Here is a 13,456-nt window from a genome sequence, read left to right as displayed (position 1 = left end):
GGGCGGAGGTGGGGAGAAGCGTTGAGGGTGACAGATGGGAGGGGTCTGGGCTGGAGAAGGTGGTGGTGGTGAGAGTAGGGCCCCCAGGAGGCCTTACTTCCCAAAGACGGGGTTGAGCTGCTTGGAGATGTAGTTCTCCTTGTCCCGGATGTCAGTCTTGCCCAGGCGGATGGCAATGTAGGGGTCAGCTTTGCCGTTGATGTCTGCCGGGTGCAGGTCTGTGGCCTGAGATGGGAAGGGGAGCGCCTGAGCAGGCTCCCCACACCCTCTTCATCTCCCAGCGCCCCCACCCTGCTCCCTGAGAGCTCCTGCTGGGGACGGGCAGGACCCCTGGATGGGAGGCAGGGGCCTTGCTGTCTGCCCTCCAGGCCCCAGCTTCCTCGTCTATAAGAGAGAGGAACGAGCCCTCGGTTCAGGGGACAGATCATCGGCCTGCAGACTGGAGGGTCCAGGGTTTGATTCCAGTCAAGGGCACGCACCTCAGTTGCAGGCTCAGTCCAGGCCCCTGCCTGTGGGAGGCAACCAGTCGATGTGCCTTCTCTCACATTCATGTTTCTCTGTTTCTCCCCCTCCCTTACACTCTCTCTAAAAAGCAATGGGAAAACATTCTTGGGTGAGGATTAACAAAAAATAGAAAAGATGGGAACTAGACCACATGACTTTCAGGTTCCTCCCAGGCAGGGGCTGTCTGTTGGCGACTGCTTCCACCCCCCTGGGCAGGAGGCCTGGGCGGAGGGGGCGGGAGGGGCGGCTCACCCGGACCACGTAGACTCGGACCAGCACATTGATGGGGTCATTGCTGGGGATGCCCTGGAACATGCCGTAGGTGGGGTCGAAGCCAGCTTCCCGGGCCACCTCCTCGGGGAGCGGCACTTTGTACATGCAGAGGGAGCCCTGGCGAGGCAGGCATGGGTCAGGGCGCAGGTTTCCGTGCGCACAGTGTGGGGGTGCCATTCCAGACCGCCAACACTGCGCACCCCGTGGGGCGGGGCCTGCACTCTTCGGCTGCTGGATCATGGGAGGACCGGGTTCTGGAGGAAGTGGCCAGGGCAGTGGCAGGAAGGGGGATAAAGTAAGCAGCTTGGGGAGGCGCTCAGGGCAGGCGCTCTTATCAACGAGCATGGAATCTGCTCATATTTTACCAACCAGCACAGCTGACAGCTCCCCGTGACTGTCAGCCTTGCGCCCAGGCTGGTGTGGTGGTAGGGGTGGCAGGGGGCTTGGGGTTCAGGGTCCGGGGCTCCTCGCCTGACCTTGAACCGGCCCACGATGCGCTCCTCCTCGGTGGAGCCATCTTCATCGTCGCCCGTCTTGCCTCGAAGCAGGTTGAAGGTGTGCAGCCAGTCCTCGAAGTGGTCGAACTCTGCCTCCAGCTCCTTGGGATACACCTGAGCCGGGCGGAGCCGTCAGGGGCACGTGGCCTGTCCACCCGCCTCCCTCTTGTCCCATCGGCCACCGCCTGTCCTCCGGGGTGACCCCGCACCCCTGGCAGGGGCTGCCCTAGACCCTCACCTTGAGCTCGTCAATCTTGGATTTCTTCTTCTCGGGGGCCTCCACCCCCTGGCCGGGCCCGGGACCCTGGGTTTTCTTCTTCTTCTCCTCCTTCGCCGCCTTCGCCTTCTCCTTGCCCTTCAGGGGCCCCTTCAGGCCTGGCCAGACACAGAGGAGGAGGCTGGTCAGTCAGTCCGGGGCAGGAACGCTGGAGCAGGGAGGCCTGAGTGGCGATCCACCTCGCTACGGATTTCCTCAGTAACTTCCCTCGGCCGGTCTCTGTGTACTCATCTGTGCAGTGTAGACAGCACTCCCTGGCGTGCCCACCTCACCGGGTGCGGGTGCCCAGGAGGGTCACGCAGGCAGCGTGTACAGACTGTTGTGTCCTTTGGCACAGCAGGGCATGGAGGAGCTCCCTGTCCTCTCGAGCGCGGTCTGCTTGTCTGTCACCGTGCCATTCCCCACAGCCCATCAGGGGTAGGTGTACTTGTCAGGCTTTTGGAAAAAGGGCAGCACGGTCCAATGCGTCAGGGAAATGTTTTATGCTATCTCTCTCTTTTAGAGGTATATGATAAAATTTGTATATTTAAGGCACGGAGAAGTCCTGCACCAAAAGACTTATTTCCCCCCCCACATAGAATGAAGTATGGTAGCAACCATACTTAGGTAAAAACTGCTGTTTGAATTTTAACCCTGCTCTTCTGGTGCCGGCACTCGCTGACTTGCTTAAACATAGGGTAGTTGCCTCAGCTTCCAGATTGAGACCTGGAGGCTGAGGCAGTTTTCCTGTGCCTGTGGACCAGGACCACAGGAGATTGATTCCCACTGACTCTGTAGCTTCAGGGGTAGAAACTGTAGGTAACCTTTAGAGACTAACCGCTCAGTTCTGCTTCTGTACTATTTGCTTTCGCAAGATAGGGCCACATTCCAACGCCCAGCAGGATGTGGCTGGGAGCGACCCGACCCTGCAGGCTGTTCCCAGCCTTTAGAGCTTAGAATTCAGAACAAAGGAAAATTCTTGTGGTTTAGACCAGCGTTTTTCAACCGATGTTGCCTGGTGTGCCGTAGGTGCAGACAAGACAAGAATTTTATAATTTTTCACTATTTTGTTTACTTAATATTTCATAATAAAGTAATTATAAAATACTTTGTGTTTATTTGATTCCTATTCAAGAGAATTACTTTATATATAGTCAATATAGGCACAGAGTTAAATTTTTTAACATTTTCTAATGGTGGTGTGCCTCGTGATTTTTTTCATGAAACAAGTGTGCCTTTGCCCAAAAAAGGTTGAAAAACACTGGTTTAGACCTTTAAAAGGACTGCCTGCACCTGGAACGGTGTGTCGTGAGTGTGGCCACCTGCCGTCCTGGCCAGGTCAATAAATCCTTGCCCTCTTTTTTTTAAATCAATCATCAGCGTCCGGTGGTCTTACTTTGAACTCGGGGTTCGACCCCACAACATTGAACTGCAGGACTCTCTTTTCCCTCTGGAATACCCGTTGGCACTGTTCCACAGGGAAAGGTCTGGAAGGTGCTGGGAAGGAGGAGCTGTGAGGCCCCTTCCCGCTCTTATGTCCCGTGGCTCTAGTTCCAGGGATACCCGATGGCACCTGCCCTTGGCTGCTGCAGCTGTGGGCCCATGGGCGGGAGAAAGAGGAGCGGCAGGTGCAGCGAGCAGGGGAGCCAGCCATCTAAGGGCGGGGGGAGGGGGGAGGAGCGATGGGGGAGGAGGGGCAGAGATCTAGGGTCCCAGGGCTCACCGTCAGTGTTGTCAATCTCCTCTTTCTCCTCCAAGTCCATTCCTGAGGTATCTTGCTGTCGAAGTTGCTGCCAAAAGATGAGGTGAGGAAGGGGAAGGCAGGCTCCTGGGGGAGGGTCTACGGACCTCCTCCCCAATCCCCCCCTGAAGTCTCAGACCAGTCTTAAGTGCACTAGAGACAGAAACTCCTTCCTACCGGGCTGCAGACCCATCGTGTGCTCCGCTTACGTGGATTAAAAAAATTTATGATGTGGACACTGTGACCAGCTGTATGCAGGGGTTTATGATTCTTTAAGTTGTGCATCGTTAAAAATATAGTGTCCTTTAATGTTGCCTGTTATATTAAGATAATGTAGAAATGTATAACTGAGTGGAAAAATCTGCTTCATTTCCCTCACTCAGTTCACCCCACCCCACCTACTGGAGACTCCATGCTGGCAGCCTGTGCATTCAGACAGGGAGACCACATGCAGCCCCTGGAGCTCTGGCCTGGCCACCCCAGATCCAGGAGGGGATGGTGGGAGGAGATCCTGCTGTGTCCCCCAATTATCTGCTTTCCTGTTCTTAAAAAAAATATAAAAAAATACACACACACACACACACACATTTATTTCAGAGAGGAAGGGTGAGGGAGAGAGAGAAACATCAATGATGAGAGATAATTATTGACCGGCTGCCTCCTACATACCCCCTACTGGAGATTGAGCCTGCAACCCAGGCATGTGCCCTTGACCAGAATTGAACCTGGGACCCTTCAGTCCACAGGCAGATGCTCTATCCACTGAGCCAAACCAGCTAGGGCTGCTTTCCTGTTCTTGATGAGTTTTTCTTACCACACACAGCCCACTTAGCTTCCCTTGTAGCTGCGTGGCTATGGGACCAGATTCTGGCCAATACATGCAGGTTCTGGGTTGGGCCCATACAAGGAAAGGAGTCTGACTCCTCTCCTTCCCTCTACCCCTTCCTGTAAACTGGCATTAGGACACGAGGGCCAGTCCTCTCTAACGGTACACGTGCCAGGAGGCAGGTGGTCGGACCTTGCTCCTTGACACTGTCGCGTCACCGGGCCAGCCCTTTCCTCGGTCACACGGATCTAGCTCCCTGCAGCCGCCCCGCCTGTGCTCTGACCAGGGGATGTGAGCACCGCACACAGCGTTGGCCACAGAAGGAGCCTGGCCGGGAGTGTGGCTGGACCAGCGCCGCTGAGGAGACACAGCTGCAGGCCCTTGTCCCCCCCGGGTCAGCCAGCCGGTCAGGAGCGCCCTGAGCTAGGGAGGCATTGGAGACCAAACAGCAGAAGAAGAGGGGGACGTGTGCTCACTTTCTGGAACTTGCCGCCTGGCTCAGCAGACAGAACCCGTGTGCACACAACAGGGGGAGGGAGAGCATGCTGCTGCCCCAGAGACGGAGAACGTGTCAAAACAGCGTGAAGAAGGGCAAGTGCTGCCGAGAAGTTGTCTCTGTTTGACCCCTGAGCACGTTCTCCTCTTCCTCACACACCACCTCCTCCGGGAAGCCTCCCCTGACTGCTGCAGGCACTGGCTGGCTTTTGCCCCCACGCCGTAGTGTGTCTGTTCACACACCCGTTTCACCCCGCAAGCAGAGGGCTCCTCAGGGCAGGCGTGGCGTCTTAGCTTTTGGCTCCCCTAGATAAGCTGGTGTCTGACCCACATACACTCGGAGCCGTTTGTGAAATGAATGGATGAGGATGAGAGAAAAGCAAGCCAGGGAAGGTGAGTCCCGAGCTAGAACTTCAAGGCTGGTCTCAGCTCAAGCGAATGGGGCAGAGGAGCCGGAAAGAAGTTGGGCAGTAGGGCCTGATGGGGGTTGGAGGCTCCTCCCCACTGCCAGCCCCCCTTGACCCCTAGCCCAGGCCAAGGCCTCACCTCCTTCATGGTGTCAATGGAGGCAAAGTACTTGGACCACCAGTCCAGCATGCTCTCGTCCGGCTCCTCCTCCTCCGGCTCGTCCGAGCTGCCCTTCTTCTTCTTTTTCTTCTTCTCCTTCTCCTCGTCAGCCTGTGGAGGGGCCGGGCCCAGAGTCCTGCATGCATCCCTGCGCCCTGGCCATTCCCTGGGCCCGGAGCAATCAGGGGTCCCCCATCTGTTCTGACCCCTGCTCCCGGAAAGCCCAGGGCTCCACGAGGCTCTGTGGGGCCACTGATATCAGAGGAGCAGGACCTTGCTTTGTGGAGGAGGATGCCACGACTGGAGAGGTCATGACCTGCAACAGGAGCCACTGGCCGAAGCTGCAGGCACTGACTGGCTTTTGCCCCCACACCATACTCTATCTGTTCACTCAGGGGCCCTGCTGCCCAAGCAGCCCTCTCCCTCCCTCTTCTTGGAGGGTGTGCAGGTGTGTGCATCCCGGGGCCGGGGGGAGGGAAGTGTGGCTCAGTGCCTGATGCTAGGCTCAGTGTAGGGTCTTCTTTCCCCAGAATCTCCCCCTCCACCGTCCCCCCACTCACCACATCCACCTTGATGACGGCATCAGAAGTCTGCAAAAGGGAACCAAAGACACGGGGACAGAATTAGCGTTCAGGGGCCTGGAGTGGAGGCAGTAGCAAGCATCATTCAGGGACCCTTGCTGTGTGCCGAGTCCTCGTGCCCCCAGGGTCAGCTCTACACTGCAGGCACACCACTGCGGAGCCTGCTTCCCAGATGCTCCCCCAGACCCGCCGGGTGGTGGTCTGTGACTCTCCCGATGATTCCAACGGGAGGTCAGACTCGGGAGGGGAGGCGGGCCGCATGCAGGAGTTCAGTGATGTCGGCCAGATGGAGTCAACTTCAACTCCCTTGTTTCTCACCAGGTCAAGACCTTAAACATTAAGTGGATATGCACACACACATAATTGCACAGCCAAAGCGGACCCTGGTGAGACACCCCGCCAGAACCCACGCTAAGGTACTGGCCTCTGGCTTGTTGGCTGACAGCCTGAAAGCAGGGCCTTCCCAGCAGGCCCTCAGGAGCACTCGGGAGGCTGGGAGTTGAGAGGATGGGGATCTCCAGGTGTAGCCCCAGAGCCTGGCAGTGCCATCCCAGGTCTGTGGGCCAGGCACTGGACCTTGTCTGCTCCCCTTTCCCAAGAGGCATGCCCACTGCTAACTCAGCCACTGGCCAGGACCTCCTGGAGCCAAGCATGATGAGCCAAGAGAATTACGGGCCTGATGGGAGTTGAGTGAGCTCAGATCTCGGAAGCTAGGAGACAGCCCAGGCTGTATGAGGCAGGCCGGGCTGGAAATGAGATTTGGAGAAAGTGGTGGAGAGGAAGCCCACGTCCAGGCCCTCAGCACCGTCTGGACACAGGATGGCCTCCTCCAGGCTGGCCTCCGTTCTGCCCTCCCTGCCCACGCCGACCCCACACCCAAACCCCAGGCGGCAGGTCTCCCTCTGGCAGACCATGGCCCTAGTCCTAAGGCTGGGAGGAATAAGGAGCTTCCAGCTCGAGGTCCCTCCACAACCAAGGTCTGGGGAGAGTTGTCTGCGAATGGCTGGGATGGAAAACCAGGAACCCTTTGGGAAAAACAGTGGTGTCCCCACGGGGAATCTATCGCCAATGGCGTCGCTAGTTGGAATGAAAAATAATTGCGGGCTATCCCCTCAAATGATTACTGCTCTTTGTGTCTCTCCTACATGCACACCACACACCCAGAGTCCAGGATGGAGCTTTCTGCACACGTAGCCCGTGTGAGCCCTGGACACGCTGACGGAGGCGGCCTGGCTCACGGGGAGGGGCACACGTGAGGGAGAAAGCTGCTCGCGGCCCACCAGTGTGGCAAGGACCCCGCGTGCCTTACCGCATCCAGCTTCACCATGGTCTCCAGCTTCTTGACGGGCGCCTCTGGCTCCATGTTCACCACGATCTCCCCTGCAGGGTGAGAGGAGGGGCCCCTATGGCACAGCACACGGCAGCCCCGGAGGAGTCTTACTGGACAGAGAGAGATGGACAGACAGGCAGACAGACAGGGAAGAGCAGGAGTAACAGTGAAGGTCAGGCGTGAGCAGAAGAACCAGGGGCCTTACGCTGGTTTTCGAGAAGAGAGGAGGGCGGAGCAGTTGAGGGATAACCGATGGGCATAAGGAGAGGAAGACGGTGAGTAAGAAGGAAGGAGGGCTGCAGTGGAGAGAAATAGTGGAGGCCGGGCTGGGAGGGAGGCTGGGAAGGAGGCCTGGATCTTCTCTAAGATCCGCCTGCCCACAGGCCCTCTAAGGACATCGCCAGCTCTGGCTCTTTCCCGCCCCGGAGCAGGGGCGGATCTGGGCAGCTTTGGCTCTCAGGCTGGCACCTCCCCACTGGCCTCCTCTCTACCCACTTGGGGATGCACCGGAGGAGCGAACGGGTGGCTGCGTGGACTGGACCGTGAGCTGGAGCTCCCTCCCACGGACTGGGTGGAGACAGGCCTGGGGTTGGGGTGCGGTCATACCGGTGCTGTTCCAGTTGGGGGCCGAGTGGTCCGGGGGCCGGTAGATGAAGCGCCGCAGGGAGCTCACGGCGTGGGAGCCCACCAGGGTGTAGCGGCCGAAGGCCCGGCAGTCCACCACACGGATGTTGAGGGGCGGGTGCAGCAGCTCGTTCTCCGGGAGGTCCTGGAGGGCGACCAGCGGGGCCTGAGCTCGGAGAAGGGGGCAGAGGCACCCGGCCTTGCCCAGCCACACTGGCCACCCCTGGCTCTGCCAGGCCACGCCCAAGCCTGCACCCACCACTTCAAACCACTTGACAAGGGTGCTGAAGTTGGGGTTCTTCTTGTAGTTGTGGATCATGGATGACTGTACGCCCTTCCCCGCACACTCGATGTCCACCCTGGGCCGGTCCACCTGGGCCAGGTTCACCCGCTTCAGGTCCCGCAGGCCCCAGAACAGCACCTGGTGGGGTCCGGGGAGAGGAGCGTCCCCTCAGTCACAGGAGGGAGCCAGCTGTGGGCGGGCTGGGCTACCTGAGGAGGAGCTGGGCCGGGGAGTGGCCAGTGCGTCCGGTGGGGCGGGGGGGAGGGAGCAGGGCCAGGAGAGCTGACAGGAGTGGGTGTGGTGGGCAGAGAGGAGGCTGGGAAAGGCCCAGAACATGGCCGGGAGGCTCAGAACAGATCGGCCAGACCCTGGACTTGTGGGGGCCTGGGCCTGCTGCTGGAGCCCACAGTGGCGAGAAGGGTGCAGTGACGGGGCAGGAGCCACCTGGAGGCTGGCCTGGGCCTGCTGCTGGGCCTGCTGCTGGGCCCACAGTGGCGAGAAGGGTGCAGTGACGGGGCAGGAGCCACCTGGAGGCTGGCCTGGGCCTGCTGCTGGCTCCACGTGTGACCTTGGACAAGTCACTTCCCCTCCTTGTGGGGGCCTGGGCCTGCTGCTGGCTCCACGTGTGACCTTGGACAAGTCACTTCCCCTCCTTGTCTCTGTCTCCTTGTCTGAAAAATGAGGTGGCCCGAGGTTGCGGAAGACCCTGGGATTGGAGGTCAATGATGTGATATGCGCTTATGACCCCGATGGCGTAAGAGAGTGAGGGAGAAGGAAGAGCGAGCACAGCACGGCCTGTCCAGGGCAAGGGCAGGGGAGATGGGGGGAGGGGGGGAGTGGAGCCCTCGCGCACCTCGATTCGGTATTTGCTGAGCACGGGCCGGATGCCCACGGGCACGGGCATGATGGGCCCTCGGTCCATGTCCATCGGGCCGTCGATGGGGGGCAGGTCGGCCTTCCCTGCTGGCCCGATCTGGGGAATTGGGGGTCACAGGTCACACCCTGCGGAGCCCAGAGAGTGGGCTCTCCCTTCCCAGGGGTGAGTTGCCATGTGACCTGGGGAGACAGGGAGGCCCCACGCCCTCTGACCCCTAAGAACCACGCTCCGGGCTCCAGCGAGGCCGGCCTCTGGGCAGGACGGGGAGGGAGGCCCACCTGCAGCAGCTCGAAGGCGGCCAGCAGGTCTCCGGCCGTGGCGTTGCCTCGGTAGATCTGGTAGTACTCGAGCTGGGGCGGGAAGCGGGGCGGGCAGTACTCCTCGTCCGCCATCTTCACCACGGGCTTGGCGAAGGTCCGGCCCATGAAGTCGCATTTGCCCTGACGTGACAAACAGCCACGGTGGCCGCCGGGTGCTGGAGTTCCCTGAGCAGCATCACACCCAGGCCTCACTCTGCCCTTACCACAGCCCCGGGAGGCCAGGGCAGGTGTGAGCACCCCATCTCACCAGGGGGAGCACCAAGGCTCACCACGGACCTGCTCACGGCCGTGCCGGCAGTGGATGGCGGTCAGGACTCAGGCCCAGAAATGAGGCCCTCCTGCTTCTAGTCCGGGGCTCTCTCAGGGACCCCGGTCGCTCACTCCCCACTCCAGAGCTCTCACGGAGGGCTGGGAGGCTGTTAGTGACTGGTAGGTATGGGCAGGGGGACGAGGGCCCCTCGGGTGGGGGAAGGCTGGGGACAGCAGGACTGTGGACACCTGTTCTGGAGACTGAGCCTGAGCTCAGTCTGCCTGTGCAGGGAGTGGGGACACCCTGACCCCTCTTCTCCCCGAGACCCAGGGGCCCACAGTGGTGAGTGGGTGCAGTGACGGGGCAGGAGCCATCTGGAGGCTGGCCAGCAGCCCAGACTCCCACACTCCAGCAAGCACGTGGCTGAGGGGTCTGGGAGTGGCCATTGATGTACGTAGAGTGAGGAAGGGGTAAGCCCCGGTCTCAGTGTCCACCCTACCATGCTGTCCTGGTCGTAGATTTCTATGACGATGATGGGGGGGTCATCCCGCAGCTCCTGAGCTTCACCGTACAGCTCCAGGTTGTCGAACACCAGCATCTGGTCCCAGGTGGGGCACAGGGTCTCGTTCAGCACCTGCAGCACGGGGTGGAGGGCGGGGGGCGGGGGCGGGGGGAGACGGGTCACACGTGGTGGTGGATGGACAGCTATCCCCGGCAGAAGCCACTCCACAGTCACTGTGGCTTCCAGGGGGCTCAGAGGCAGGAGCATCATGCTCCCCGACTCGTCTGGGAACTTAAAATGAGGGGTAATGTGAGGCCTGCTCCCACCCCTCTGCCTATGTCTTCTCTCGTTGGATGGGACCTCCCTGAAGCCTCACAGGCGTGGCCTGGGTGTGCCGTTACCTGCCAGGCTTCCCCCTAAGGGGCTGGGAGCTGGCCCATGTGTCTCTCGGGGTTCCACCAGCTCCCAGGTCCCCCACGTCTCTCAACGCCAGAGCCCCGCCCTCCTCCCGGGCCCTCACCTCCGTGCACTGGCTCTGGTTGATGAAGAAGACACGGGCGAAAGGGTCCGAGAGGCCACTGCTGTCAGCGGCGAAGAGGCTGCGGGCCTGGTACATGTGCGCCCGGAGCTGGAACACCTGCTTCTCTGCGGGGAGGGGCAGGCTGAGGCTTGGGGATGCCCCCCCACCCCACACCCTCCCGGGGCGAGGGCCGGGAGCCCAGGCTCCCCACTCACTGGTGTAGACCAGGCTGATGGGCGGGAAGGAGTGCAGGCCCAGGGCCTGGGCCGCCTTGACCTCCTCGAAGCCGCAGGGCAGGCCGCACAGGAAGTCCTTGCGCTGCTTGCTGAGGCCCAGCCACAGGTAGAGCTCCACCTTGGCCTGCACCGTCCAGCCCATGGAGCCGAGGCCCCGCTTGCCTGGCAGCTGAGGGTCAGGGGGTCAGCACCGAGAGGGGCGGGCAGGGTGGGGCCTTGCTGTCCCCCTCCTCCCCCCCCCCCATCTATTCGCTCTCCAGCTCTGTCTTCTCCGAGCACCTGCTCCTTGAGGGCCTGCCAGACCCCGGGTGGAGAGCCGGTCCCCTGCTGGGGAGACCGACCCTTTGAAGAAGCCAGAATCAAATCCTGGGCCCAGGCCCCCACCCGGCACCGCCCCCTGCCCCTCCGTCTGCCCCCCTCCGGCACCTTGAGGAAGAGCGTCTTGACCTTGGCGCAGTCCTTGCCCAGCTCCTCCTCCACAATGGAGAAGAGCAGGTCCTTGGAGGGCACCCGGGCGTAGGCGATGCGCTTGTTGTTGCTCATCATCCAGATGAAGACGTCGGGGATGCTGTGCTGGGGCTGTGGTGGGGCGGGAGGGGAGCCTGTGATTGAGGGGGTCCCGCTTGGTCGGGGCTCCCTGAGCCTCACTGACCACCAGGGTCTTGGCCTCAGGACCCGGGGCCAGGCCTGGGCCTGCAGAGGAAGGACCCCAGATGCTGGTCCTTCTTCGCCTCCCTCCTGCCGATGGGGATGGGGCGGGAAGAACACTCCGCAGGATGGAGGGCTGGTTCCCTCCTGCCCCCCAGTGGTGGTCAGGGGAGGAGAGGCCTCCTCGGTGGTCCAGCCCCGCCCCTTCCTGTGCAGCCCCTCCCTCTCTGGCCACTGGGGTTTGGGGCTGGCACCCCTCTGTGCCCACGGCAGGGGCACACCTCGTCCGACAGGAAGCGCAGCTTCTGCAGGAAGTTCTGGCACAGCCTCAGCTTGTCCCGCACCGTGTGGCGCTTCACCTGAGCCCGCAGGGTCTTCGCCTGCTGCCCCATGCTCTCCTGCAGGGGGGAGGGGGTGGTGGGGCTCGGGCCGTGATGCATGATGGAGGGGCTGGCCCTGGGACCTGTGCCCTCCCACCTCAGCTTCCCTTCTTCCCCTCCAGACTCCCCTCCATCCCCCGTGTGGTCCAGCACCGGGGACCAGACTCCCCTCCATCCCCCGTGTGGTCCAGCACCGGGGACCAGCATGTCCTCACCAGCTCCCGCAAGCATGATTTGAGGCGCTCCCTGTCCAGCCTGGTACGGGACATGTGGCCCTGGTCCTTGTCAGCGAGGGAGAGGAACCGGCTGGGGGGGTGAAGGGAGCAGGGCTTAGCAGAGCCCACTCACCAGCAGGAGGCCTGCAGACACCTCCTTCTCTTCCCAGCCCCCACTTTCCAGTCCCCTCCCCCCGCCCCAGTCCCAGGCCCGGTGCCCTCACCGGCAGCCACAGCTCAGCTCCTCCAGGACGCCCCGCAGTCGGCGCTCGGGGTAGGACTTCTCCGTTTTGATCATCTCCTGCACGTCGTTCAGGCCTTCTTCCTGAGAAGCAGGCGGAGGGGTGCACGCTGAGCCCCAGCCCCTCCCCCAGCTGCCCACTCCTCAGGGCTAATGACTTGGGACCTCTCGCTAGTGCCACCTCCAGGGTCCCACCGGCATCAGGAAACCACCCAATTCCCAGACTCTGCTCTCGGAGCCCGGGGCCTTCAGTTCCTGAGGAGGATGCCACGTTGGGCTCTGAATCGTGGTCCTGGTGGGCCCAGGGCGGAACTCGGGACTAGCTGGGGAAGGTGCAGGCCAGAGACAGAGGGCTGCTCGGCTGCCTTCAGGGAACCCCAGCACTGGCTGGGTCCGGGGTCCCAGACTCCACTCCGGCAGCCCTTGGGCTCTTGGCCCACTTCTGGGACCCGAGGGCAGGGCCAGGAACTTAGGTCCTGCTGGGCCACCCCGCAGTCCCTGCCCCCACTCCCGACCCCTTCTCAGTGAGCTGTGGGGCCCAGGAGCCTCGTTCCTCCCCACCTTCCCCGCCCCCTCCCACCCAGGCCCGGCGCTGACCAACTTGTCTGCAATGTGGTCCATGATGTTGGCGTTGTAGAGGCGGCGGCGCTGGTCCGGCCACCAGCTCTTGATGTAGATGCAGGGCTTTTGCTCCAGGTAGGGCAGATGGAAGTAGTTCCTGGGGCGGGAGGGGGTGGGAGGTGGAAGGTTGGGGGGCTAGGCCTTGAGAGGGTGGGAGGCAGCAGGCAGGCCCTCCCAGGACCCCCTTTGCCACCTGGCTCACCTGTCAGTGATCTGGGGCCGCATGGGTGGGGTGGAGGAGACTGAGGCCAGGTCCCCACCCTCCTCTGTCTCCTCGTCACTCGAGTTCTGAATCAGATCTACCTCCTCCTCGTCCCCGGGCTCCTTCTGAGGTCGGGGCCGCTGGGGTCGGGACAGGCCATCGACCTCATTCCCATAGTTGCCTGGAGGCACGAGGGGGCACGCAGGGCTCAGAGTCCTTTCCCCTCCCGGCCCCGGCCTGCCCTCCAATGCCGCTGCTGCCGTGGGTTTGTGGGAGGGGAGAGGGAAAGTCCGGGAATGGGGAAGGTGCTGGGGTCTGTGCCCGCTCAGACGGGACAGAGCATTCTCCGGAACCGGTGCCCCTGTTCTCCACACCCGCAAACCTCTCGCAAAGAGCTCTGACGACCCCTGAGCTCAAGGTCCAGCCCAGGCCATGGCCTGGGTTCCCACTCTCCCCTCTCCAGCCCC

At 61.7% G+C, this 13,456-nt stretch overlaps 1 protein-coding gene across 7 annotated transcripts in view; it reads right to left on the bottom strand.

Moving 5' to 3' along the window:
• Positions 1–13,456, bottom strand: part of OTOF (otoferlin) — a 71,893-nt gene that overhangs the window by 7,011 nt on the left and 51,426 nt on the right. For 4 of the 7 annotated variants that reach the window (XM_045580613.1, XM_036434991.2, XM_036434989.2 and 1 more), the window contains 21 exons: positions 12,990–13,170; positions 12,764–12,884; positions 12,150–12,250; positions 11,926–12,016; positions 11,612–11,728; positions 11,109–11,261; positions 10,662–10,851; positions 10,447–10,571; positions 9,924–10,058; positions 9,133–9,294; positions 8,831–8,950; positions 7,954–8,115; positions 7,677–7,839; positions 7,050–7,180; positions 5,720–5,749; positions 5,139–5,270; positions 3,254–3,320; positions 1,513–1,649; positions 1,254–1,388; positions 757–894; positions 98–225 (listed from right to left, as the gene is read on the bottom strand). In XM_045580613.1, the coding sequence (XP_045436569.1) occupies positions 98–225; positions 757–894; positions 1,254–1,388; positions 1,513–1,649; positions 3,254–3,320; positions 5,139–5,270; positions 5,720–5,749; positions 7,050–7,180; positions 7,677–7,839; positions 7,954–8,115; positions 8,831–8,950; positions 9,133–9,294; positions 9,924–10,058; positions 10,447–10,571; positions 10,662–10,851; positions 11,109–11,261; positions 11,612–11,728; positions 11,926–12,016; positions 12,150–12,250; positions 12,764–12,884; positions 12,990–13,170 (2,719 nt within the window). The remainder of the gene's footprint in view (positions 1–97; positions 226–756; positions 895–1,253; positions 1,389–1,512; positions 1,650–3,253; positions 3,321–5,138; positions 5,271–5,719; positions 5,750–7,049; positions 7,181–7,676; positions 7,840–7,953; positions 8,116–8,830; positions 8,951–9,132; positions 9,295–9,923; positions 10,059–10,446; positions 10,572–10,661; positions 10,852–11,108; positions 11,262–11,611; positions 11,729–11,925; positions 12,017–12,149; positions 12,251–12,763; positions 12,885–12,989; positions 13,171–13,456) is intronic. The other 3 variants (XM_036434992.2, XM_045580615.1, XM_036434994.2) reach the window with 1 other exon arrangement.

This window comes from Pipistrellus kuhlii, unplaced genomic scaffold (assembly GCF_014108245.1).
Source record: "Pipistrellus kuhlii isolate mPipKuh1 unplaced genomic scaffold, mPipKuh1.p scaffold_m20_p_13, whole genome shotgun sequence".
NCBI lineage: Eukaryota > Metazoa > Chordata > Mammalia > Chiroptera > Vespertilionidae > Pipistrellus > Pipistrellus kuhlii.
Note: the sequence above shows the minus strand (reverse complement) of the source record. Positions and strands in the feature narration are given on the sequence as shown.